General features: G+C 38.2%; 1 protein-coding gene across 1 annotated transcript in view; it reads right to left on the reverse strand.

Moving 5' to 3' along the window:
* LOC143653964 (pantothenate kinase 1-like) overlaps positions 1–27,265 on the reverse strand; it is a 71,552-nt gene extending 44,287 nt beyond the window's left edge. Inside the window, 2 exon segments of the mRNA XM_077125378.1 lie at positions 26,508–27,048; positions 27,050–27,265. Coding sequence (XP_076981493.1) covers positions 26,508–27,048; positions 27,050–27,217 — 709 coding nt within the window. The 5' untranslated portion in view covers positions 27,218–27,265.
* Between the last annotated feature and the right edge of the window lie 239 nt (positions 27,266–27,504).

A 27,504-nucleotide genomic window follows, 5' to 3' on the forward strand; every position in this document is an offset into this window, starting at 1 on the left:
CTGAAGTTCAATGGCCTTCTTGAACCAAGGTATCTTTCCCTGGATACCTTAGATTGGACATTTCTGTAGACTTGCTTTAATTGGGACATTTTCTCAGCCTTAGAACTGTAAACTAGCAACTTATTAAATTCCCCTTTTTAAAAGCCATTCCATTTCTGGTATATTGTATTGTGGCAGCTAGCAAACTAGAACAGATGGCGTATACTTATGAACAAAGGTTGTGCTGCTACACAAAGGAAGAATGTCGTGAAGCATGCAACGATGCAAATGAACATTTAGTGAAACACAATAAGCCAGAAATGAAAAAACAACAATGGTTATGGTCAACTTTAGAAAATGCTTATAAGTAAACAGGAGCCTTGATTGTAAGCTCTTAGAGCAGACACATTAAGACTGGAGTGGTGATTATTTCTGGATTTTGAGAGGCTGTTTTATATATATAACCTGATATTTAGAGATAAGAATAAAGCCAAACAGGTTGGAGTTAAAATAATTCAGAACACTGAATTATTATTTCAGAAATCTGTTCTACAACTAATTGTTGTGATGTGCTTTGAAATTTATTGCTTTCTTATATATATGTTATTTTGCACAAAAAAGAAAAAATATGTATTTCTTCTAGTCTCCAGTGTTTTGGAGCAGCTAGAAGAAAAATCTGAAATAGCAAAATAGTAACCCATAATAAATTCTAAAATCTGTTCTGTAACTACCTGTTGAAGTGTACTTTGAAAATCATTGCTTTTTCTTTCTTTTCTTTGTGTATATATTATATTTAACAATTAAAAACATTTAAAAAAAATTCAGAACATAGGGGTAAGGAAGACAGTGTCTGTATTTTAGAATCACCATACTCTTTAAGACCAATGAAAGAAAGGTTTATTTGATCTGGAACTGAAATTTTCTGTAGTGCATAATCTAATTCAACCTATCTGTATAGTTCATTTGAACAACTGAAACACAGGAAGCACAGAATAAAAGGTTTTTTAATCCTGTATAGATTATCATAATGCCTGGAAACATCTTAGAGTATATTAAGCAGATAATCAAAAAGTATTGGCAAAGTCTCCAGAGGGAGCGGAGAAAGACTATGGAACTATTAAACGTTACTATCAGGGAATCCCCTGATACTGTGTCAAACTTTAGGGGCATGATATCAATAGGCCATGCCCTCGATCATGAGGCTTACTCTTGTGAAGTTTATGTAGGTAGCAGAGAAGCTTAGACCACCTATAGGTATGCCAAAGAGTTACTTCTGGAGGACCTCTGTTGTTGCTCAGATGTGGCCTCAGTCTCTCTAAGTCCAACTCTGCAAGTGAAATCATTGCCCTCCCCACTACATGGGACCTGACATCCAGGGGTGAATCCAGACCTGGCATCATGGGATCCACAACTACATCCTGACCAAAAGGGGGAAAAGAAGTGTAATTAGTAAAGTATCAGTGGCAGACAGAGTTCAAATAGAGTTGAGAGGCTACTCTGGAGGTTGCTCTTATGCAAGCTTCAGGTAGACCTTGCTACCTATCATAACCTGCCAACCCCCAACCACAACCATTCCAGCCAATTCTAAAGAAGACCTAGGGCAATATGTAAGATTCCACAATGGTTCCATACAAGAGTAATTTTCCAGAAACCTACAACCTCCAGATGGGTCTCTGGACCAGATAAGTCCTGAAACCTAGCTCAGCCTCTCCAGAACATCAGATACTTCCATCTCCCTACCCCATATTAACGACAGATCCTTCCAATAGGAAAAATTTGAATTGCCATAGCCCAAACACCCCTAAAGAGAGGGATGGAAAGATCAAAGGTGATGGTGGACTTATACAGAGAAGATAGGATTTAACAAATGAATATGAATGCTCAATTATTAAATTGATATCTCTTTTAGTCTGCAATATTTTAGAGCAGCTAGAAGTAAAAACCTAAAATTGTGGAATTGTAACCATGTCAAACCCTGAAATATGTTCTACAACTAATTGTGGTCCTGTGTTTTGAAGTTTATAGCTTTTTTGTATATATGTTATTTTTCACAAAAAAAGAAGGAAAGAGAGTTGATGGTGATAAAAAAAAATGTTTAAGCCCTTTAGCCTCCTATATCCTGGAGTAACTAGAAGGAAAAATATGAGAGGATTGTATGGTAGCCTATGACAAACTCTGGGATTTGTCCTGTAACTCCTCGATGAAGAGTGCTTGGAAAACTATTGCTTTTTTATTTCTTTGCTTTGTATATATGTTATACTATACAATAAATAAAGTAAAAAAAAATCTATTGTGTTAAATTTCGCATTTAGGTACTTTCATCTACCAGGGTTTACCACCCATCGTGAAATAAATATTTTAAACAGCATGGCAAAAATCATCAGAAATACAAACAAAAAGAAAAGAAAAAAAAATCAATCAATCTATCAATGGCTGATCAAAGGACTGCATTCCCTCTGGCCACAGTGATTTGTTCAGAGACGGGCTTAGGAAGCAAATTAACACTGGCTCAGTGGGAAAAGGCATACTCTTCCGCACAGAACTGGAACCTGGGAGGTTTTAAAAGTGGAGTTGCTGGCAGCCATCTTGCCAATACATGACACCTACAAATCCAGCTAACATGGAGAAGAACAGCATCAGATAAAGAAGAATCAGACTTTAGGAACATTAAGCCAATTGATTTAAGCCTTGCCCGAAGTCAGTCTAATCCTGCCCTTTTCAGTTTCACAGGCCAATAAATTCCTTGTTTGGCTGAGCCAGTCTGCGTTGAGTTTGCTGTCACTTGCAATGAAAAGAATCACAACAGATAAAGTAACTGGCGCAAGTTTCTTCCTTGATCCATGGACTATACTCTGAAACATGGAAATGACTAACTGATCACTGAAGTTCTCATATTTTATTTTCCTAAATAAACACATGCACAAATCTCTCCAAAAGCATAATTTTAACTGCATAAAACATAAGAGTTGAAAACCTAAGACACACTTAAGGACCATAACCTTGAAGAAAGTGGTATATGTAAAAATTTCATAAAGAAGCATTCCTGTAACACTGTAAAGGAACCTATAATTATTGCATATAGAGCTATCTGACATACTCTATGCAAAGAAATGGTTTCTTTCAAATTAATGCATAAAAGATTTCTTTAGTTTGAATCTTAATCACCTGCTAAGACCCGGTGTTGGCAAGGTCTCAAGCACTCATACTATTGATGGGGATGTAAACTGTGCAATCTTTCCCCAGGGCTGCTTGGAAATACATATTTAAAAGCCTAAGATTCCCAAACCCTTTGATACGGTATTTCCACTTTGCCCTAAATAATTATGCATGACTCCAAAAATGTAGCTAAAAGAAATCTGAAGCTTAATTTATAATAACAGAAAAACAAACTTATCCAACAATAGAAGACCGATAAAATAAATTTCTCATTGATACAACATAAAAATACACTACTGTTACAATCATTTTGTAGGATGGCATTTAATGATATGAAGAGACTATTCATTATATACTATTAAGTGAAAAGGGCAGGTGATTAAATGGTGTGTTTCATGTGATTATAATTTTGCCTAAAAATTAAATGGCTATTTGGACACAGAAAGAAGACTAGATATTTTAGGCTAAAATGTGAGTAGCAGTTCTCTCTAGATCATGGATTAGGATAATTATTTTCTTTATTTGGCTTTTCTGATGATGCTTTTCAATTCTTTACATTCAACATATTTCAACATTATAATCAGGAATAAAAGTTTATTTAAAAATATTCAGTCAAAATCTACTCTGCAATCATGCAAAAGACAAAGAAATTATTTTCACTTTCCTTCAGTTAACAGATAGCAGATATGTGGCCTGCCTAAGGAAAACATACACCTTCACTCCTCAACTCAACAGTTACTTCCCTTCTGATGCAACACCCAACCCACATCCACCCACATTAAGCCCTACTGAAATCTATTAGACACACAAGCCATTGAGAATGACTGGGTGTGGGTACACAGGTAGTTCAGTGGTGGAATTCTTGCCTGCCATGTCGGAGATCCAGGTTGGATTCCGGCCCATGCACCACTACCCCCAACACCTGGAAAAAGAAGCATGACACCCAAGAACAGTGCTGTTCAGCCAGCAAAGACTCTTGCACAAGGGCTGCCTAAGGCTGGAAGGTGGGGTTGGGAAAGGCCTGAGCTTAATTCACCCACCTATACTCATTTCTGTCTGGTCACAAACCATACACTAAATTTGGCCCATTTAAAGGGGCACAAGGCATGTCTGTAGGAAAGGGTGACTGTGGGAAAGGCCCACATAACCTGTGAGACAATAATCCTTTTCCCACTGGCACAGTCCTAGATTCCTTTGTTTTCTTCCTCTTGCTTGACAAGGGGTGGAGGAACAAAAGGGCTGATCATCTTCTCATGTTCAAGAGAAAGAAAGGAAGAATGAGAATTCCTTTCAGAATTTCTAAAACAATTATTCATATTATCACATCAGCTGTACAGAGAAATAAAGTCTGGATTTCATCACCTCCGTGAGGCACACTAGGCACAGGGCCTAGGGCACATGATATTTTTATGTGCCCATGAAAATATTTTAATTTATTTTAAAATCATTAGAAGAAATATGAACTTTAAGGGCAAAGAAAATGTTTAATATATATTATATGTGTATCTTTATACCAATGCAGCCATAAAATACAACTTTTACTATTTTTTAAATGGAGGAAGGGGCTCATGAAAGTCATAATCTGACCCTGCAGCCATGTTCCCTTCTGAGTCTTTGCTCTATACCCAACCCCAGGTTAGAACAGACACACTACCAAAACAACATCTACCTAGCATTTGTAATTTGTACAGGATCTCTATGGTTTAACAATCACATTTCCTTAAAGCAATTTTAGTATTTAGTGCAACTAAATTCTAAAGTCAAGACTTTAATAATATTTATTTTTTAAAGCAATTGGCCATCTTCAACTAACTATATTGTTCCTCAAGTCTGCCTAATCATAAAAATCATCCAAGGCCACTTGCTAAAAATACAGACTCCCAGGCTATTACTTAGAGATTCTGATTCTGTGGGACTGGGGTGGTGCCCTGAAAAATGTTTTCAACAAGAGGCCTCTGTAATTCTCATTGGTTAAATTCAGAGGTACTATTCTAGTTGAGTCCAAAATGAATGCTCTATGGGGGGGGGGGGGGGGAGAATGGGAAGTTATTGCTTATCAGGTACAGAGTTTCTGTTTGGGGTGATGAAAATATTTGGTAATGGATGGTGGTGATGGCAGCACAACAGTGTAAATGTAATTAATATCGCCGAATTGTATACTTGAAAGTGGTTAAAATGGGAAATTTTATGTTTCTACAATAAAATAAAAAGATCGTGATGGTGGTTGACAGCTCTGTAAATATTCTAATAAATCAGTTAGTTGTACACTCTGAATTTTATGGCATGTGAGTTTTATACCTCCATAAAGCTTAAAAAAAAAAAAAGAATGCTACTAAGTAGGTGAATCACATTTCAAAAAGGCTAGAAAGAAGTCTGAGAAATTAGAGTTTGAATGAGCTGCCCCTACTTGTAATTGTGAGGGCAGAACCAGGAGGCTGACGGCTGAAGACCATGCACTGTAATGACCCGGCAGATGTTCCCATTCCCAGGAAAGGCTTTAACATATCTAATAGCTTGTTAATGAAATTATTTATGGACAATTTATAATATGATATCACATGTGACTTTCAAATTTTAAATACAGCCTTTGAAATCCCAGGTTGTATCCATCCATGACTAAACCCCACCAGTGTGTGGGTTTAGAAACATTCTACGTATAATTAAGTTTCGTCAATGGACTTCTCTCTCCCACTGACCGCCATTTAAAGGTGAGCATACATTCCTCCATAAAGAAGTTAGCTCTGGCAACAGTACTAATGTATTTAGGTCATTCAGGCATACATTCTTTGATTTGCAACCCACATATGTGGCTGATCTTGACACAGACTATCACATAAAACCAGAACAACAAACAGAAACTAACACAAAAGCCATGCCATTTTTTTTTAGGTTAAGATTTGGGGGGAAAAAACCTTCTTCAGGGGCCCAGGAAGCCACATACTGAGCCATTATTCTGGCGGCACCAGTAAATGTATTTTTAGTTTGGTTCTTGGCCAGGCAGAGGGAGAATCGAGACAGAGCTGGAGAGGGGATCCAAAATGTCTAACCCATGAGATTAAAAAACTTGTTTTCCTTCAGTTTCCTCTGAAATGTCCCGAGTAGTTCAGTGAGGTGGGGAGTCTTTCCCAATGTCACTGGAGCTTCTCCATGCCATCATAATGAGAGAAAACAGAGTAGAAAGCGGAGTGAAATTCTGGTGATCTCCAAGCTTGTCTTCTCCCTGCCACTCCTAAAGTCAAGCCCTCTATTTCTCTTCAGGGCCTTAAGGAGGGGTAAGCAAGTAACATTTGTTTCTCATTCCACAATAATGTTCTCAGGCCCTCTGGGGGAGGTGGGAAAAAACATAATTATAGAAAGATACTGTCAACCCTAATCTCACCAAGAAGCTGCCTCTTGTGCCCAGTCTAGGGGAGATAGAAGATAAATATCACCTTCCATGGGGTCCTCAGCTTTAATTATACCATCTTCTTCATCAGAAATACAGTCCCTGAATTAAAAAGGAGATTCCGTAGTTTTGACCATGCATAGACGAGCCAAGGGAAAATATGATTTGCCTGTGTGAATGTGATCATTTCAGTAACAGGAACTCATCACAGCATCCATCCAGAAACATTCCTCCAGCACTACCTAATGCCCTGTACTGAGGCTCACGATGGTAATCTCATTACCTGCTTAAATAAATTCCAGTTTAAACCACCCAGTGGTTTAAGTTTCTATCTTGACAAGCCACCAGAGCATGCTTACTTACTCCAGGGATGCTAGTGACATTTTAATACCAGGGAGTGGTTAATTAAAGAGGCTTTGGGGAATAAAACATTGCCAGGAAGAGCAACACATCTACCAGAAATGGGCTTTGTTCATTTAGTTTAGACTTGACTATGAAAGTTGGCAAATCTATAAGATCAAGTAGGGTGGAGACTGATGGAAAGTAGGCATGCTGCTCACTTGACAATGCAAGCTGAAATAACCAAGCTATAAGCACATCTCTCAAATAATCCGAGACCAACTACATGCTTGTTCATTGAACAGATAATCATTCCGTTCCTAGAAAGTGGGAGACCCTGTGCCAGACAGTGTTGAGATGCAGCACTTAACCTGCCCTCTGGGCACTTATATTCTAGTCTGGATGCAAGCACTATTAATCACAACCATCTGGAAAGAAGGAATGAAAACTTGGCTGAGTGAAATCTGCATTGTCCTAGAATGAAACATGACTTCATTAAAACAATCCTTTAATTATTACTAATGGCAACTCTATATAGGGCACATTCCTATGTAACTGTCACAAAGTAAAGCCGGACACTTTCTTCTAGCCATTCAAGAAACTTCTCATTAGGTTGCTCTGGTCTACAACATGCACACGAAAAGTCATTCAACAACATTAACCATTAGAGCGATGCAAATCAAAACCACAATGAGATACCACTTCATATCCACTAGGATGGCTAGAACCAAAAGACATACAGTAACAAGAGCTGGCCAGGATGTAGAAAAATCAGAACCCTCATACACTGCTGGGGGAAAGGTAAAATGGTACAACAGCTTTGGAGAAGTCTGGTAGTTCCTTCAAAGGTTAAACACAGAGATATCATATGAACCAGCAATTTAATTCCTAGGTTCATACCCCAGAAAAATGAGAACACATGTCCACATGGAAACTTGTATATGAATGTCCATAGCAGTATTATTTATAATAGCCAAAACGTGGAAACAATCCAAATGTCCATCAACTGATGGACTGAAAAAGAAAATGGGGTATATCCCTATAACAGACTGTTAATCAACAATAAAAATGAGGTACTGAAACATGCTAAGTAAAAGAAGCCAGTCACAAAAGATTATATATTGTATGAATGTGTTTATATCAAATGCCAAGAATAGGCTCTAGTCTATAGAGACAAAAAGTAGTTCAGTAGTTGCCTAGGGCTGGGAGGTGTAGGTGAAAAAGGAGAGTGACCATTGATGAGATGGGGTGTATGTGTGTGTGAAGAAATGTTCTAAAATTGATTATGATGATGGTTGCACAACTCTCTGGATATACTAAAAACCACTGAATTGTACCCTTTAATTGCATGGCATGTGAACTGTATCTCAATAAAGCTGTTTTTTTTTTTTAAAAAAAAAGAGCTCTAGACAAAACCCCTCACTTTATAGATAACTCAAATTTCAAAATATAAATGCTACGTTACAATAGTTTTTGAAGAAAATGGTTCTAAAATCCACTTCTACCTTTTCATTCTTATACCGAACCATCCTTGTATACCTGGGATGAATCCTAGTTGGCCTTTTTTTTTTTTTTTTCACATGGGCAGGCTCCGGGAATCGCACCCACATCTCCAGCATGGCAGGCAAGAACTCTGCCACTAAGCCACCGGGGCTGGCCCCCCACTTGGTCATGGTGTATAATTCTTTTAATCTGTTGCTGGATTCAATTTACAAGAATTTTGTTGAGGATTTTTGCATCTATATTCATGGGAGAGATTGGCCTGTAATTTTCTTTTCTTGTAGTATCTTTGTCAGGCTTTGTTATGAGGGTGATGTTGGCTTCATAGAATGAGTTAGGTAGCCTTCCCTCCACTTCAATTGTTTTGAAGAGTTAGCAGGATTGGTACTAATTCTATCTTGAATGTTTGGTAGAATTCACATGTGAAGCCATCTGGTCCTGGGCTTTTCTTTTTTGGGAGCTTCTTAATGACTAATTCAATTTCTTGACTTGTGATTGGTTTGTTGAGGTCATCTATTTCTTCTCATGTCAATGTTGGCTCTTCATACCTTTCTAGGAAGTTGTCCATTTCATCTATGTTGTCTAGTTTATTAGCATAAAATTGTTCATAGTATCCTCTCCTTACCTCCTTTATTTCTGCAGAGTCAGTGGTTATGTTTCCTCTTCCATTTTTGATTTTATTTATTTGCATCCTCTCTCTTCTTCTTTTTGTCAAACTTGCTAAGGATCCATCAAACATTGATTTTCTCATAGAACCAACTTCTGATTTTGCTGATTTTCTTGATTGTTTTCATGTTCTCAATTTCATTTATTTCTGCTCTAATTTCATTATTTCTTTCCTTTAGCTTGCTATGGAGTTAGTTTACAGTTCTTTCTCTAGTTCTTCCAAGTGAACAGTTAATTTCTTGATTTTTGCTCTTTCTTCTTTTTTGATATAGGCATTAGGGCAATAAATTTCCCTCTTAGCACTGCCATTGCAGCATCCCACAAATTTTGATATGTTGTACTTTCATTTTCATTTGCCTCGAGATATTTATTGATTTCTCATGCAATTTCTTCCTTGACCCACCGGTTGTTTAAGAGTATCTTGTTGAGCACCCCCATATATTCTCTATTAAGATAGCCTAGTTATGTTGATGTATAATCCTCTCCGCCGTGGAACTTGCATCTAGTGCTAGGACTTAGCTGGAGAGCACTGAGGGAGGACATCCTGTGACTTCGCCCAAATCAACCCCTACTGCTGGTGATCCACCAGCCATCCCAGCCAAGGCTCCAGAAGCAGCACTCTTCCACTAAGAGTGAGTTTCCTGACTTTTGAGGCTACTTCTTACAGAATCTGTGACAGCCTCTTTTCCTCCTCTCAGTTTGACAATGAGATGTTCTTTTTATCTCAGAACATTGACCTCACCTAAATCCTCTTTGTCATTTCTCCTAGAGGAAGGATGGGTCCTGGAGGGATGTTCCTACCCAGAAATTAGGGATCCTCTTAGCAGTAATCCATCTCCCACCCCACCCCCACCCCGCACCCCAGACTCCTGAGAAATTTTACTACAAAAGCAAGTTTAGAACATATTTTTCCCATGACTGCTTAGTATTACCATTAATAATTACTATTTACTGAGCATGTAATATGTGCCAGGCACTATTCTAGTTGCTTTACATACCTGATCTCCATTCTTTAAAACAACGCTTTTGATTCTTGAATTTGATTGTATTAACTACATAGCTTTTACAATATGCCCATGTGAATATGAAAAAAAGTGTTTGTGCTTTATCTCTCAATCCAGACAGGAAACAAAACAAAAATGTATATTTTACAAATAAATTTCTTCTATGAGAAAAAAGTAAAACAAAACAAAAAAAGAGTATCTTGTTGAGCCTCCATATATTTGTGAATTTTCTGGACCTCGGCCTATTATTGATTTCCAACTTCATTCCTTTATGATCCAAGAAAGTAGTCTGTATGATTTCAATCTTTTTAAATTTATTGAGACTTGCTTTGTGACTCAGCATATGGTCTATCCTTGAGAATGATCCATAAGCACTTGAGAAAAAGGTGTATCCTTTCGTTGTGGGGTGTAATGTTTTATAAATGTTAAGTCTAGTTCATTTATACTATTATTCAAATTCTCTTTTTCGTTACTGATCCTCTGTCTAGATGTTCTGTCCATTGATGAGAGTGGGGAATTGAATTCTTCAACTATTATGGTAAATGCGTCTATTTTCTCCTTTCAGTGTTTTCAGTGTTTGCCTCATGTATTTTGGAGCACTCTGGCTCAGTGCAAAAATATTTATGATTGTTATGTCTTCTTGTTGAATTGTTCCTTTTGTTAATACATAGCGTATTAGTTAGGGTTCTCTAGAGAAACAGAATCAACAGGGAACACTTGCAAATATAAAATTTATGAAAGTGTATCACGTGACCGTAGGAACACAGAGTCCAAAATCCACAGGGCAAGCTGCGAAGCCGATGACTCCGATGGATGGCCTGGATGAACTCCACAGGAGAGGCTCACCAGCCAAAGCAGGAATGGAACCTGTCTCCTCTGAGTTCTCCTTAAAAGGCTTCCCATGATTGCATTTAGCATCACTAATTGCAGAAGACACTCCCCTTTGGCTGATTACAAATGGAATCAGCTGTGGATGTAGCTGACGTGATCATGACCTAATCCTATGAAATGTCCTCATTGCAACAGACAGGCCAGCGCTTGCCCAATCAGATGAACAAGTACCACAACTTGGCCAAGTTGACACCTGTCCCTAACCATGACACATAGTGTCCTTCTTTGTCTCTTTTAATTGTTTCACATTTGAAGTCTAATTTGTTGGATATTAGTATAGCTAGTCTAGTATAGCTACTCCTGCTCTTCTCTGATTGTTGTTTTCATGAAATATCTTTTCCCAACCTTTCACTTTCAACCTATGTTTATCCTTGTATCTAAAATGCATCTCTTGTAGACAGCATATAGATGGGTTTTTTAATCCATTCTGCCAGTCTATGTCTTTTGATTGGGGAGTTTAATCCATTAACATTTAGTGTTATTACTGTATGGGAAGTAGTTTCTTTTACTATTTTGCTTTTTGGATTTTATATGTCATATCTAATTTTTCTTCTATTTACCTTTGCTGATGGTCTTCATTTCTACACTCTTCTTTACACTTCTCTCTGCTGTCTTTTCCTATCTGTCTCTAGTGCTCCCTTTAGTATTTCTTGGAGAGCTGGTCTCTTGGTCACAAATTCTCCCAGTGATTTTTTTGTCTGAAAATGTTTTAATTTCTCCCTCATTTTTTAAGGACAATTTTGCTGGATATAGAATTCTTGGTTGGCAGTTTTTCTCTTTTAGTTTCTTAAATATATTATACCACTGTCTTCTTGCCTCCATGGTTTCTGCTAAGAAATCTTCATATACTCTTATTGGGCTTCCCTTGTATGTGATGGATTGCTTTTCTCTTGCTGCTTTCAAAATTCTCTCTTTCTCCTTGACATCTGACATTCTGATTACTAAGCGTCTTGGAGTATGTCTATTTGGAACTATTCTGTTTGGGGAGTGCTGCACTTCTTGGATCTTATGAAAGACAATTTTAAGTCTTTCATAACAGCTGGGAAATTTTCAGTGATAATTTCCTCCATTACTTTTTCTCCTCCTTTTCTGTTCTCTTCTCCTTCTGGGATACCCACAACACATATATTCATACACTTCATATTGTCATTCAATCCCCTGAGTCCCTGGTCATATTTTTCCATTCGTTTCCCTATGTTTTCTTTCGCTTGTTGGAGTTCAGATACCTCGTCCTGCAGTTCACTAATCCTATCTTTTGTCTCTGGAAATCTAACATTGTAGGTTTCCATTGTTTTTTCATCTTCTCTACTATGCCTTAACATAAGTTCTGTTATTTGTTTTTTCAGACTTTTGATTTCTTCTTTTTGTTCATCCCTTGTCTTCTTTATACCCTCCCTCAATTCACTGATTTGATTTTTGATGAGATTTTCCATGTCTGTTCAAAGATCCTGAGTTAATTGTTTCAACTCCTGTATCTCATTTAAATTGCTGGTTTGTTCCTCTGACTGGGCCATATCTTCAATTTTCCTAGTATGATTCGTTATTTTTTGCTGTTGTCTAAATATTTAATTTCCTTAATTAGTTTATTCTGGAGATTGCTTTCACTTTTTTACCTAAGATTTTCTTGCTGGATGACTTTGTCTATCTTTTCTTTGACATCCAGTTCAACTTATTCTAAACCTCTAGCTTAGGTTTTGTTTAACAGATAAGAATTTTTGAGTTCTTGTTTTCATGTTTCTTGCCCTGCCTATATGGTGCCTTTTATTTTCCCCCTTAGGAGGATTTGTTTAGGTATTATAGACCCCAGTCAGATTTTCCCAGACCAGACTGGCCTCCTATCAGGCAGAGAGAGTCATCTGCATCAGTTTTCCCTGAGGATGAGACCCAGCAAGTTGAAAGACTTTCCTATGAAGCCTCTAGACTCTATGTTTTCCCTATCCTGCCCAGTATGTGGTGCTTGCCTGTGCGTCCCACCAGCATAAAGTGATGCGGTACCTTTAACTTCAGCAGAATTTCCCTGCTGGGGCGTGGTTGAGACGGAGAGATTGTAGGCTGGCTTTAACCACTTCAGTTTTCCAGACCCTGGGGTCTGAATTCCTTGAGGGAGCGATTCCATTTGAGCTAGGCCCCACCCCTCTCCTGGGGAAGGCACAGCCTCTAGGGAATTACTTCCTTTTACCGGACCAGCCTCTTTGCCTCTCAAGGTTAATTTTGCCTTTGCCTGGGGCAGCTGGAATCTGAGAAGCCTTGAGGTTGTATGCAAAGAGCAGTCAAGCCATAGAAACACAGCCACAAAAAAGAAAAGAAAAAAAATCCTTTTCAGAGCAATATCCCCATTCCTCAGGTTTGCCAATCAAGAGTTTAAGTTGGTATGCTGCTCTGTGTATCTCCAGGTCCTATGAGTCCCCTCCTTTCCTTCAGGTCCTAGAGCTTTTCAAGTATTTTGTGCTGTCTCATCCTAACCCCCACCACCCCCCTCACCTCCATCAACCCTGCCCCCTCTGTGCCAGGACAAAAATCAGCAACCTCAGCTTTTACTTGAGGTTCAGTTGAGCTGGGGTCTAATTTCAGTAGTCAGAATTTGTTAATTAATTCCACAATTGGAGGTTGGTTGAGCTCAGTCCTTTGCTGTTAGTCAAGTTTCTTTTCTTTCTCCTATGGGAACCAGCCTGTGGGGGAGGGCACTGGCCTCTGCAGCTTAGGGGACTAACGGTTCTGGGTGGGATTGCAGCTGGTCCAGCTTGTCCAGACTCATGTACACTGTGTGTGGTCATTGATGTGGCCACAGCCATTGTTCTGTACTGTTCCTGACTATTTACTAGCTGCTCTGGAGGACGAACTAAATTCCACAGCTCACTAAGCTGCCATCTTGGACCTAGGAACATTCTTAAATGTTTCCATTCTTAAACAAAATTAACTGAAGAAAATTTTAGTTCTTTCCTGATGACTGAGAGTCTTTTTGAGCATCAGTTACTGTGCACACTATGCAATGATGTGCTCTCAGGAACCACATAAACCTGTGCTTCACAGATTGCTACTGTTTCAGTATTCTTGGTGTTTCTATTGTGACTTTTTATGTTTTGCTTTTGGGCTGGTGGTGTCAACTTCTTGCTGCTGTCAATGTTACTGCAGTATATCTATCCTTAACCTGTTATGTATGAATGCAGATAAACCAGAAGAGTAAGTCTGTTAAAACTGTGACTTTGGTAAGAGTAAACAAACTCCGAGGGACAGTACAAGCAGTACTCCAAGTATAAGGTTCATGAACATCTTCATCTTTATCTTCTTTTCAGCACTGATTTTGTTTGCTCAGAAGCATTTGCTTATCTCTGGGCTCTCAAATGCTTTCTGGGTGATCTCTGGTAAAAGCAATGATCCTTGTAATTGACAATAAATTATTTTTACTATAAAAATGTTTAACAAAAGCATAACTATCTGATTGAGAAATTAGATTAAAACCCTTAAAGAGTAAATGTGAGTATCCAAAATATCTTTTTAGTCTGAGCCATTTAGTTTTGGGGCACAATGCCCTATTATATCATTAAGGATGAGATTTTTAAATTTTTAGCATTAGAAACCTTTTTTTAAAGAAAGTCTTAACTGTGAACCCTATATATGAAAGAGATAGCAACATCTTATTCTTATTGCTGTAATGACAAATCCTAACACACACATCATGTAAAGTCAATTAATGAGAACAATGATACTGTTTCGATGAACATAAAAACAGAGAATTATCATTTATGTATGGTAGCCACTTTCCTTGAAATAAATAAATTAAAAAAAAATCAAACAAAAGGCATCCAAACTTTATGCTAAGGGCTAAAAGTCTAATAAAGCATTGTCAGGAGTTGACAGGTTACCCACTTACTTCTTATTATATAACTGACCTAAGTCAGAGTCAGAACATTTGCCAAGCAAATATGTCTAAGTCATGCCTAGAATTTAATCAAATGTGGTAACATGGGTTGATGTGGTATATGGCTTGTGCATTTTTATGTAGACAAATACGCACAGGCTAAACAGACTTCAGGAGCTGCAAACATATCAATCAATGGTCTATGTATAAGAATTCAGAAGAAACTTATTCTAAGGAACATAACAAATTAACCCAGCAGCAGCAGCAGTATTATACCAACTAACATTAGAAGTTTACTATTGTGCCATGCTCTGTGCTAGAAGCTCTCTATGCATTAATTTCATTTAGTTCTCACAACCCAATGAGGTAGGCACTATTATTATATCCATTTGACAGATGAAGCTCAGAGAGGTTAAGGAACTTGCCCAAATTTTAGTCAGGTGATTTATGCATGCTTTTTAATTATAGCTTTTAAGTGCACAAACATATTTTTTAGACAAGTCTGTATGAAACATTTAGACCCCTAAAAATCATGCCTAGCACACAGCTCATGCACAACAAATATGCATTAAATGGATAAACAAATAAACAAAAGAACAAACCAAGCAGCTTGCAAACCTTTACCTAAGACTTCCTTATATTAACAACCCAGCATAGAACCGATACTGGTGATATTCCTAAATTACCAGGAAAATAAATGATACTCAAAATAATGTCAAAAAAGGCAGGGTGTGTGAAATGTATTTTAAGGACATTTTGCATAAAACTGACAAAAAGTTTTCAGAAATCCGATAAAAGTGAAACAAGTCTCGCAGTTATATAGGTAAGATATCACTTATGTATAAATTGACTTGCTCCCAGGAATGTATGATAAGCAGAGTACACTAAACAGATTCAGGATCCTTTCCTTTGTTTTTGTGGTTAACTATAAATACAGTGTCATAGGTCTGAAGATGGTATGGAATCACTAATTCCACATATCTCAGCAATAATCTCCTTCAAACCCCACATTTGACCCTGAATCTAGTACTTCAGATTCCCAGGTCTAACTCCAGTCCTCTACTCTGCAAATGCTATCTGGCCTGCCCCACCAGTCCTACACTAATGACTTCAGAGAAAAGGAGAAGTATAGAATTATTTTAGTATTGTTTCTAATTTCTTAATCTGCATCTCAAGACAAAAACTACATAGGAGATACTAGTTACGTCTAGTTAAGTGATTTGGGGGTTTTCTCAAAGCACCTTTTTGGGACAGGACTATTTCTATCCAAGAATGAGGTTTCAAATCTCTGACCATGAAGAAATGGTTAAAATTTAATCATAAACAGTAACCAGTACTGACAAACAAATATCCTCTAAGGACAACATAGTATCAGAGTTTCACCTATCTACCTATAAATAGAATGGGACAATTTTGATTGAGGTTACATAACTGAATTTATTTTCCTAATAAACACTATATTTTCAACAGGTACTTAATATAGTAATGCACTGTTAATTTTTTCAGAACAATAGAATTATGGTTATGTTTTACAAGAGTTCTTATATTTTAGAAATATTTTTTTAAAAAGAAATACATATGTAACACTTTTATAGGTGAAATGTTGTGGTATCTGATTTTGCTTCAATGTAATACAGAGTTTTTTTTGAGGGAGAGTTATATAACAGATCAAATAAATTAAATTGGGTATGAGTTTGATATTTCTGAAAGCTGAGGGATGAGTATGGCAGATCATTACACAATACACTCTAGTTTCTAATAATGTTTGAAATTTTCCTAAATAAAAATGTTTTTTTAAATCCTCAAACTCTCCAAGTCCTCATTCAGGATGGCTAAAGGACAAGAGAAACACAGTGAGTGGCCTTTGCAGTAAAACTCAAATGGGTAGGAACTGGCAAGTCCCTTTCTCACTTCATAGATCCTAATTATGGAGTCAATCCATTAGTAGGATCCTACTTATGGAGTCAATGATACTAAGCTTCTTCCCCTCTGGGTGGGACAAATTTCAACCTGCCTACCCCAACCAGACACATGAAATGAAGATATTCTGGCAACTCCACCCTACCATTTCAGCAGCAATAAGCAAATTATAAATCATATCATGATAATGAATATGCAACTATGTGATGATATTGTGAATTACTGATTATGTATGTAGAACGGAATGATCAAAAGTAAAGAATGTTTGCGTTTGTTTGGTGTTTTTTGGTATTTAAAAAAAATTATAAATCATACTATAAAGATGTGATGCCTATTTGGGGTCAGATTTACACCTATTCAAAGGCCTCAAATGCTGAAAAGAATATAGTGTTATCCAATAAATAAATAATTAATAAGTAATTCAAGATAAATCAAGTCATTTAAAGAAAAACAATACTGGATCATGAAATAAGCATAAATAAGTCCAAAGTTATTATTTTCCTGTGACTAATACTTTTGTACATGCATGGGTATATATCCACATACATAAAGACACCATTTTCTTCTTTCCTTGGTCCCCCTGATGCTTTGTTTGTACATTAACCCCTACTTGGTCTACTGACTGGGTAATACAGTACTGAGTGCAACTAGATTTGAGTGGTATTTGAAGAGAGAGAAAGGGAAGAAAATAATTTCTTTGGAAAAGAAATTCTACCCTCACACCAAACTGAACTCTCAATAAATATGTGTAGAATACTGTTTCCAGAGGATGAGACTTCCTTGTCTAACTTCTCATCTTCTAACAGTGTCTTACTTAACAAAAGACACGTTAGCCCTTTCCTCCCATTCTCTGTTCTTCAAATGCTTCAATAATTCAATTGGTATTACTGATGTTCTGGAACTTTTCTCTGAACCTTTTCTCTACACTGTCTGTATCCCAGTCAGTGGTGTGCCAGTAATGTTTAGCAACTGGTTCTCTGAAAATAAAGCCCAGATTTGTAGTGTTTGCTAATTTTCATGGTGTAAATATATCCATCATGGCCAATTTCAAACTACAGACATGAGAACATTGAATGTAAAGTTGAGAAGTGATATGTACAGTCAACTCCCAGATCTCATATGAGCTAGCTCCAGCACACTGGGACTCCCAGAGTGCCCAGGGTAATCTCAGTTTACACCTGTGGTCCTGGCACAATTATTAATGGTAATGAAATATTAGGTGGTCACAACAACAACAAAAAGTCATCACATTTGGACTACTTCATCATAGCAAAGACATTTGATTCTTAGCTCTTCCATAAAATATAATGTATTAGTTAGGGTTCTCTAGAGAAACAGAATCAACAGAGAACACTTGCAAATATAAAATTTATAAAAGTGTCTCATGCAACCACGGGAATGCAGAGTCCAAAATCCGCAGGGCAGGCTGTGAAGCCGACAATTCCAGTGGAGGGTCTGGACCAACTCCACAGGAGAGGCTCACCAACCGAAGCAGGAAGAGAGCCTGTCTCTTCTGAATTCTCCTTAAAAGGCTTTCAGTGATTAGATTAAGCATCACTCATTACAGAAGACACTCCCCTTTGGCTGATTACAAGTGGAATCAGCTGTGGATACAGCTGACATGATCATGATTTAATTCTATGAAATGTTCTCATCGCAACAGACAAGTCAGTACTTGCCCAACCAGACAAACAGGTACCACCACTTGGCCAAGTTGACACATGAACCTGACCATGATAGATAAGACGTGATATCTCCTCACCCAAATTCATATTGCCCCCAACCCAAAATATAGAACATCCTTAAGATTTTTTTCATCACACATAATCCTTCTCACCTCTATTATGCATACCTGCCTCACTCAAGGGCTAAGATAACAAACAGTAAAGATCAAAGGAGGACATTTTCTTTAAAAAAACAAACAACTTTGTCCTGACATTAGATTAGTAGTAAAATTAAGTATACAGTCTTCTTATTCACGAAATTGCCAACATCACTCTTTTTTTTTTTTTTTTTTTAAAGGAAAGACAGAGAGAAGGAAGGAAGGATAGAAGGAAGGAAGGAAGGAAGAAAGGGAAACATCTTTAAACATTTTCTTGTTTTATTGTATTTTGTTTTTGTTACATGGGCTGGGGCCGGGAATCGAACCGAGGTCCTCCGGCATAGCAGGCAAGCACTTTGCCCGCTGAACCACCGCGGCCCGCCCCCAACATCACTCTTAAGCAGAGAATGCTGTACTTGGCCTCAGGAGTTGCAAAGGGACAATTTTTGAAACTGACAATGAGGTCAAGACTTTTGACACAGGTCCTGTGTGTTGCTTCTAGAAACATAAAGGGAATTAGGAGAGCTTCCAGCTAACATCAACAGATGCTGTCAGATCAGGCTGGAAGATAGCCTGACAAATAGTTCCAAAACGGTTTGAAGAAATCCTGAGATTTCAGAAACTTTTGAAAGTCTGTGACCAAATAATAGTAATAATTTTAATATCAATACTTTTTATCAATAAAATTAGGATTAATATAAAATATATTTTACTATGTGGGTTCCAGACATTCAACTATTTTACTATACACTTTGTATACATTTTCCACACTAGGTCTTCACAACAACCAATAAGGAGGACACCATTATCTCCATTCCACGGACAAGAAAAGTTAAGAATCTTGATTAACAAATGCAATCTGAGATTCTGCACTGGAACTAATAATGGATGAGAAAAGGCCCAAAAAGGACATTACTGGGTTATGAGAAAACTAGATATAAACTGTAAGCTTTATATCAATGTTAAAATTCTTGAACTTGGTAACTGTACTTAAGGTGGTTATATAAGTGAATAAATTTGTTCTTAAGAAATGTAAAAAAAGAATCTTGATTAAGCCTACCCTGCTAATAAACAGTAAATAATAAAGTAGTGGGATGAGGATCTGAACCTGGGTCTGGTAGCTCCAAAGCTCTTTCCACTACAGAATGCTGCTGGGCCAAGTGGCAATGCCTACACTTCTGGGAACTCACTCGGGTCCTGAGTTCATTTTCCTAGCCCAGCAGAGTTAAATTCAAGCTCAGATGATTACCCTGAGTCCTGACTCCTTAGTTTCTTCATCTGTAGAAATAAGATAAATATAGTACCTATCTCACAGGGTGCTGGGTTCTTAGCTTAGTGTCTGGCATATAGTAAGTGTTCATTAAATGTTATTTGTTGTTGTTACTTATACACACATGGATGAGCTTTTTGCCAGAGGTGTTCAGGTTACATACACCCATCCTTTCTGAAGGTTTTATAGAACATACTTCCTTTTTTTAATATAAATAGACTTACTGGGGCAAAAACAGAAAGACTGCTGGCAATGGAGAGTAATGAGTTTGAATTTTGGCCCTGCCACTCACTGGCTTTAGGGCTTTGGGCAGGTTACTTTACTTCTCTGAGCTCTCTTTCCCCATCTGTAAAATGGAGAGTGGGGGTGGTAATGATATGCGTGTGTAAAAGACCAGTAAAAAAATATACAAAACAACAGGTATGTAACTGTTGCTCAATCATAGCTATGCTTATTACTCAGTAAGTCAAAGCTACTGCTGTAAGCACCCACTATTGTTACGAATTTTACCAACCTCTTTCCAGAATATAGAGAAATCTGTTAGAGGCTCAGATCATTACTTTGATGTAATTGCCTTTAAAAAGAACCCTCGGTCCTTCCAGTCATCTTCTTTCAAATACACTCGCAAGGAGAACACACACACACACCACACTCAAGTGTGATTAACCAACTCCACACATCTAAAAGATGTCCTAAATTAGGTAATGAGATACCAAGCTTGACAGCTGCACTATCTAGAGGAAAGGTCTCCTTAGAAATTCTGGGCAGCACACTGGGTAGACTGAATAATTTCTATATCTAATTCAGAATACTGCACCCAAAAGTGAACACTGACTTGCATGTTAAAGCTAAAGCACATGCAATTAGATAAAATAGAAACTAAATCATTTATTTCATGGTGACTGGTTTGCATTGAAACATACTTGCACACACTTAAAAGCCAGGCTACCTCAAAAACAACAACAAAAAACTATCATTTAATTCAGTACTTCTTTGTTTTATTACTAAGTCTGTCTTCAAAACCAAAATGGGGTTTGTTTTATTCATTTGTTAAATACTCAACATGTTAAGAATTAACAGTATATTTTGCAAACAAAATATGTTTTGTATTAAAGTTGAAATTCACTTACAGGTTTTTTGTCGGGGAAGCAGTGTTCATTTGTCTACCAGAATCCTGATACCTGATCATTTAGATGCTGGGCAGTTGGAACTTACACTCTTATCTTCAGCTTAAGTGCGTATTGTACAATTTGTAATTTAATTTGCAGTTGAGAGATTGGGTTGTTAAATAGCTCAAAAGGAAAGTATAATTATATTTGGTATCTTAATGAAATAAGTAGAGCAAAAATGTATTCCTGTTTAGAAATGAAAAATGAAGCCTTGGAAACTTGGAAATTTGACCATGACTGCAGAAAGTAGTAATACCAGAATATTTGTCCTCAAATTTGGGGTGTTTCCCCTCCATCTGTAAGTATTGATTATGCCTCCCACCAGAAGCATATATATATATATATATATATATATGTCCACACTACCAGAAATTTCTACTTATTTTCATTTATTTATCTGTTTTTCTAATTAGCCTGATTCAGGGGTAATGGAAAGTCCAACTACCAAAACTAAATATCCTAATATTTAGAAACAGGAAGGCTTGTACTTTCACAATGGTGGCTAGCTAAAACTGGCAATAGATTTGATTTGAATTTTTCTCATGAGTTTTCTGCTAGTGTTCTACCTGCATGATTTGAAAAATTAGAACTTTCCCCACAAAAGGCTGCTGGGGCTCCCCAGCCCTTATTCCTATTGCTACACACTGGGAAGGAAGAGGACTGCATGCATGAATCCTCAAGCCCTTCAGATGATGCTCAATTGTTTGCCTTTCTGCAGCACAGTGTTTGGTGAGTTAGACAACTAGTTTCTTTTCATTTTTCTCCTCTCTGTACTGGTGTTGTGGCTCTTCTATAACAAGGTTCTTGATGTATAAACTGTTAGGATTTCAAGACAAATTCCTTAAGCTATATTGCCATTTCTATTTCTCCTCCAAAAATTAATGTATTTTCACCAATTTCATAAAAAATGACTTATTGCATAGAAAAACTGCACAAAATTGTTGTAATATTTATGATATAGAAACCCTGACTGCAGCCTAAAGCTATGGAAAATAGGTTAAATAAATTATGATGTATCCATACAATAGAATATTGGAAATATTATGCATTCATTAAAAGTGATGTTTGTTTTAATGTCATATGACAATTTTTATGCTAAATTTTAAAAATAAGTTATTGAATATCTTAATATGACCCAAAATTAACTTTAAAAATATGGCATAAATTTAAACATAATACATTTTTATACTATCCAATTTAAAAATTCAATATAAAAATAGTAAGCAAAAAAAGCAATAAAAATAAAATAACAATAAGTAAGGGGGGAAAAGCACACGCAAAAAAGCAATTGTGGGACTAGGAGTGTTTTAGTTAACCAAACATAATGTTTTTTTTTTAAGTGGTCTTTCTTATTCTAGACCTGAGTGGTTTTTTTTTCCTGAGTGTTTTTTTTAAACTAAGAAAATCCATCTATGGTTGTATCCGCCAGTCCAACTGCCTTGTCCTGTGGATTAATAGTATTAGGTGTAATGATTCTGATGATGACATTTACTGAATTACTGCTATATACCAGGCAGGAATCTAAGTTCTTTACATACATGTGTTGCTCATTTAATACTCATATTTTAATGATACTGAAACTGAAGCACTGATGCGAGGAACTAGCCCCAATCACCCATCTGACACTCAAAACCAGGACCCAGTTCGAATGGCACTTGAGGCATTCACAGAATCTTACACTCATTAGTTTCAAAATATTTGGGAATTGAACTGACCCCATGTGGAGCTACTTATCCGTCCTTCAAGAATGCAGAGCACCAAGGAATAGACCAAACAGACCTTTCTACTGATACCTTAGGGAAATAAGAATAATGTTGACAGACTTCTGCTAAAATCTGTTGCAGGGATGGAAACAACTGCCTCAAAAAAATGAGGTGGTGATGATGTCACTTGTAACTTTCTTTTGTGACAACAATCAAATATTCATGAACCCAAGGTACAAGGTATCTGGGAAAAAAATAACCCATTGTCTATAAGACTTCAAATTTACTTAGGAAGATAAGACACACATGAAACAATTAGCAAAAGGCAAAAAAAAAAACAAACCCAAACTGGTATAATTAAATGCTGAGTTGTATGTCAAAAATGTGTAAGCAGTGTAGAGGTCAAGTAGGAAGATCTGTGAGCTCTAAAATATCCTGGAATTTCAAAGCACACGTGGAGGATCATCTAGTCCCCACTTCAGCATTTCAAGAAGAAAGTGAGCAACTTGGTTGAGGTCACATAGAGCTGCTAAGGAGCAGAGGCAAGAAAAGTAACTAAGGAAGCCGGATGGAACAGACCTAAAAAAGCCTTCCAAGGTTGAGTAGAGTGAGGTGATAATACTTAGACAAAAACAGTGGTCAATCAACCTACCACTGATCTGATTTTTAGATTAGAAAACTGTGATTAGTCCTTGCACTGAAAGGGCAGATTTGAGTTTTTTAAATACTCTAAAATACTGAACTGTTTATTTCATTCCATTCATTATTGTCAAACAGGAAGTATTGTAATGTGTAATGTGTATCGCATTCTACCTAAAACATTACCAAATAAGAAACACACCTACCCACACGTGCACTGCAGGTGCCTACCTGATAGAAGTGATATCATTACCTGTTCTAACCCAACTCTGATTTTGACAGAGATAGGCATCTGATGTTGTAAACTGATAAGCAGGAATTGTCAGTTTCCATGTTTATCACAACGAACCATACTCTTTTTGTTTTTCTCAAGATACTTTTTGCTAATTTCAGGCACCCTGCCCTTCCAAATAAATTTGGCTTTTGGTTTTCCTATTTCTGTGAAGTAAACTGTGGGGATATTTTTTTTAATTTTTAATTTTTTTAAACATAACAACATACAAAAACGAACATTCTTACCAGATGATTATTCCATTCCTGGTATATAGTCAATAACTCACAATATCATCACATAGTTGTATATTCATCACCATGATCATTTCTTAGAACATTTGAGTCAATTCAGAAAAAGAAATAAAAAGAAAAAAAATTCATATATACCATACCCCTTACCCCTCCCTCTCATTGATTGCTAGTATTTCCATCTACTCAATATATTTCAGCCTTTGCTTCCCCTATTTTTTTCTATACCCCTTATCACTCCCTTTCATTGATCACTAGCATTTCAATTTACTAAATTTATTTTAACATTTGTTCCCCTTATTATTTATTTATTTTTAATCCCTATGTTTTACTTATCTGTCCATACCATAGATAAAAGGAGCATCAGACACAAGGTTTTCACAACCACAGTCACATTGTGAAAGCTATATCATTATACAATCATCTTCAAGAAACATGGCTACTGGAACACAGCTCTACATTTTTCATGCACTTCCCTCCAGCCCCTCCAATATACCTTAACTAAAAAGGTGCTATCTATATAACGCGTAAGAATAACCTCCAGGATAACCTCTCAACTCTGTTTGAAATCTCTCAGCCACTGACACTTTATTTTTGCCTCATTTCTATTTTCTCCCTTTTGGTTTAGGAGGTTTTCTCAGTACCTTGATGCTGAGTCCCAGCTCATACAAACCATACACTTAAATGTCACCTTTAAAGCACCCAAATATTCTTTTTAATAATGGCTCATCTGAAATCAATCTATCAGTCATCAAAAAATTGAGATTTGCTTAACTATAAATAGATTTTTCTCTTTGACTACCTAAGTATCAAATGATTGCATAATATTTATTTTTCTTTAAAAATCCCCAAACCCTGAATGTTAGTAGGGAAGATACAACAATATTAAACCAAACCGGTTTTAATTAAGAAATTTGGATAATGAACACAACAAATGTGATTCAGACCAAGTAGAATTTATTTTAGGATTGTTTGTTTAAACCTGAGAAATGAAAACATGGCAAGATAATGAAAACCCAATTTTGATGAATCTTTTAAAAAATGTATAAGGCAACAAAGGTTTCTATTTTTGTTAGAAACACAAACTACAATAATTTCTAACACAAAGCAAACAGGCAGTGAATTATATTTTCTTGTACTTGAAAACAATACCTACGTGTTTGCAAGCACAAGTTAAGACTCCAGGTTACTTTGTATCTGCTTTGAGGATATTGCTAGAGTGTATTTTCAATTCCTCAAAAACTATTTCAGGTGATAAACCCTCATTTAAGGATAAACCATCCAAGCTGGCAATACTAAACAAAAACTCACTAAAGTTCTCTTTTACCATATTTTAGCAAAAGCTTTATTGCAAACATTAGTGCTATTGGTTAAAGTACACCAGAGAAATACTAAAATATGGTTTCAAAAGAAGTACAATAGGTTAGTAAATCATAAGTTATTAATGAAGTCCACAAAGAAAGTCATTCTCTAACAAATGTCAAAAATAAAAAATAAAATAAAAATTTAAACGATAGATGTTTTACTTATAATGATAGCTAAATCTGCTATGTGGCTTCATTCAAAGATCCACACAGAACCTTAACGTTCAAACTTAACATTTTAGACCTACAAAACACAAGTATCAGAATCATCATGATTCCACAATCATGTTAAAGGACTTTCCAAAACCTTAAAAATGTTTATTTCAAAGCAGAAAAGCTAAGCGCCAAAATACACAATACGGACAGATCAAAAGTCTACCTAGAGATTTTTCCGTATCAAGAAGAATAATCTGTATACAAAAGGCGCATGTTTGAATGCAATAATTAGCATATCTTCTACTTACTTACTTTGCTTTTTGCCATTTATGAGCTTCATTAAAGAGACCGAGAAAGAGGTAACCAGTTGAAATGAGGCTCGGCTCAGATAAGAAAAACCAGCTTTAAACTCTACCTACAAATTTACAACCCAGGTTGCCCGGAGAGGAAAGTACTCTTTACAAACTAACATACACGCTTTAGCTTGTGAAATAACTCATTTCTTTTTCTGAATTGTACATTACAGTTACGAACCCTCAACTCTACCTCCCTCCCCAAGCTCCCCAAAATCCACCTCCAATCCTCATTGGCCCACAGAGTTCCGGCCCACATGGTATCAGTAGGTGTGTCCCTCCCAGCAGGGCCTCTCATTGGTTATGAAGAAACAGCTTTTAATAGGCCGTGATTTGGGGGTTGTCAAACTCCACGCCTTCGGTCTTTGCGCTCACCAATAGACCCGAAGTGCCGGCGACTACTCTACAATACAAAGGGCAAGCTGGTCGCCTGAGCGCCAACCCCAGAAAGAGGTGCTCTGAGAAGGGAAAGAGGTGAAAAGAGAGAAGGCACCCCTAGCTGTGCTCGCCCGCCCCACTTCCACTCCCGAACCCCACCAAACGTTCACACAAACACTTTCCCAGCTACAAATAAGAAGTGTGTGCAGTGCGTTCGCCTCTTAGCCGAAACCTAAGGACCAGCTCAGACTCCGTCTCCAGTCTACGGATGAGGGCAAGCAAGTGTCAGGCTCAGGCAGTGATGTTTGGTGCTTGGCGCCCCCTCCGTGCAGTCGCCCGATGGCAAGCGTTCGAGCGCAAGGGGCGCGCGGTGGCGCTCGCCCCCGCAGATCCTCGGCCCCGAGCCCCGCGCCCCATCCCGGCGGGACTTACGCGGCCTGTTCTTCTTCCCCGAGTCCATCCTCCTCCGCAGCCGGCATTTCTTGGCCGGAGAGTCGTGCTGAGGTGGCGGCGGCTGCGGCTGCGGCTGGGGATCCGGCTGGAGCGGGAGGCGCTGGGGCGCAGCGTCGCCGCCGCCGCCGCCCGTGGGACCCCGGCTGCAGAGGCGTAGCGGCGGCACGAGCGGCGGGTGGAAGCCGTTTGGCAGCAGCCCGTTCATGACCGCGGCGTCGGCAGGGGCCCCGGGGGTGCGCGGCGCCGAGCGCTCTGGCTGCCGGCCGCGGTGGTCCATGCCGGAGACGCGCGGAGCAGCGCGCGGGCTCTGGCTCAGGAAGCCTCGCTGGAGGGCATTCTCGGACGTCTTTATTTCCCCGGATCCTCCCTGCGGCTTCCGATTCAGCAGCTGCAGAGCGGGCTCCAGGAGATGGCGAGCTGGGCGCTCCTCCCCTCTTCCCGCCAGCTCCCCCCCCTCCTCCGCGCCCTGCCCCCCACCCGCCGGGCCCTCGGCACCGGCCCCAAGCATGCTAGCCCCCGCGCGCGGAAACCGCGAACTCCGCACAACCCCAGCTGGGGCCCGGGCCACGAGTCTCCCCGGATTCCCTCAACCGAAGGACTTCAAACGCGGCTTCTTCGCCTCCTAAACCAATCCCTGCTACTGAGCATGCCCAGTCCTTCCTGCCACCGCCACCGACGAGTTTCAACATGGGGACTGAAGTTCTGGGTTTGCTAAGAGATAGACAGGTTGGGCTTTGTGTGCTGGAGCGGGCCGAGAGAGGACTGGGAAAGGCAGGCGCAAGGAAACAGCTTTAGAAGTAATGCAGGCGGAAGACAAAAATGTACAGAGGTTGCAGGTTTGCTAATCCTGTCCTCGGTGCACCAGCTACCTTTGCAAGTTCACTCACGCTACCCTCCCTCCCCCACTTGGTGTGTGATTTAGTTATGTGATTAAACCGTTCAGTAGACTGAACAAGGGAAGAGAATGATTATTTAT

Source organism: Tamandua tetradactyla, chromosome 13 (assembly GCF_023851605.1).
Source record: "Tamandua tetradactyla isolate mTamTet1 chromosome 13, mTamTet1.pri, whole genome shotgun sequence".
Taxonomy (NCBI): Eukaryota; Metazoa; Chordata; class Mammalia; order Pilosa; family Myrmecophagidae; genus Tamandua; species Tamandua tetradactyla.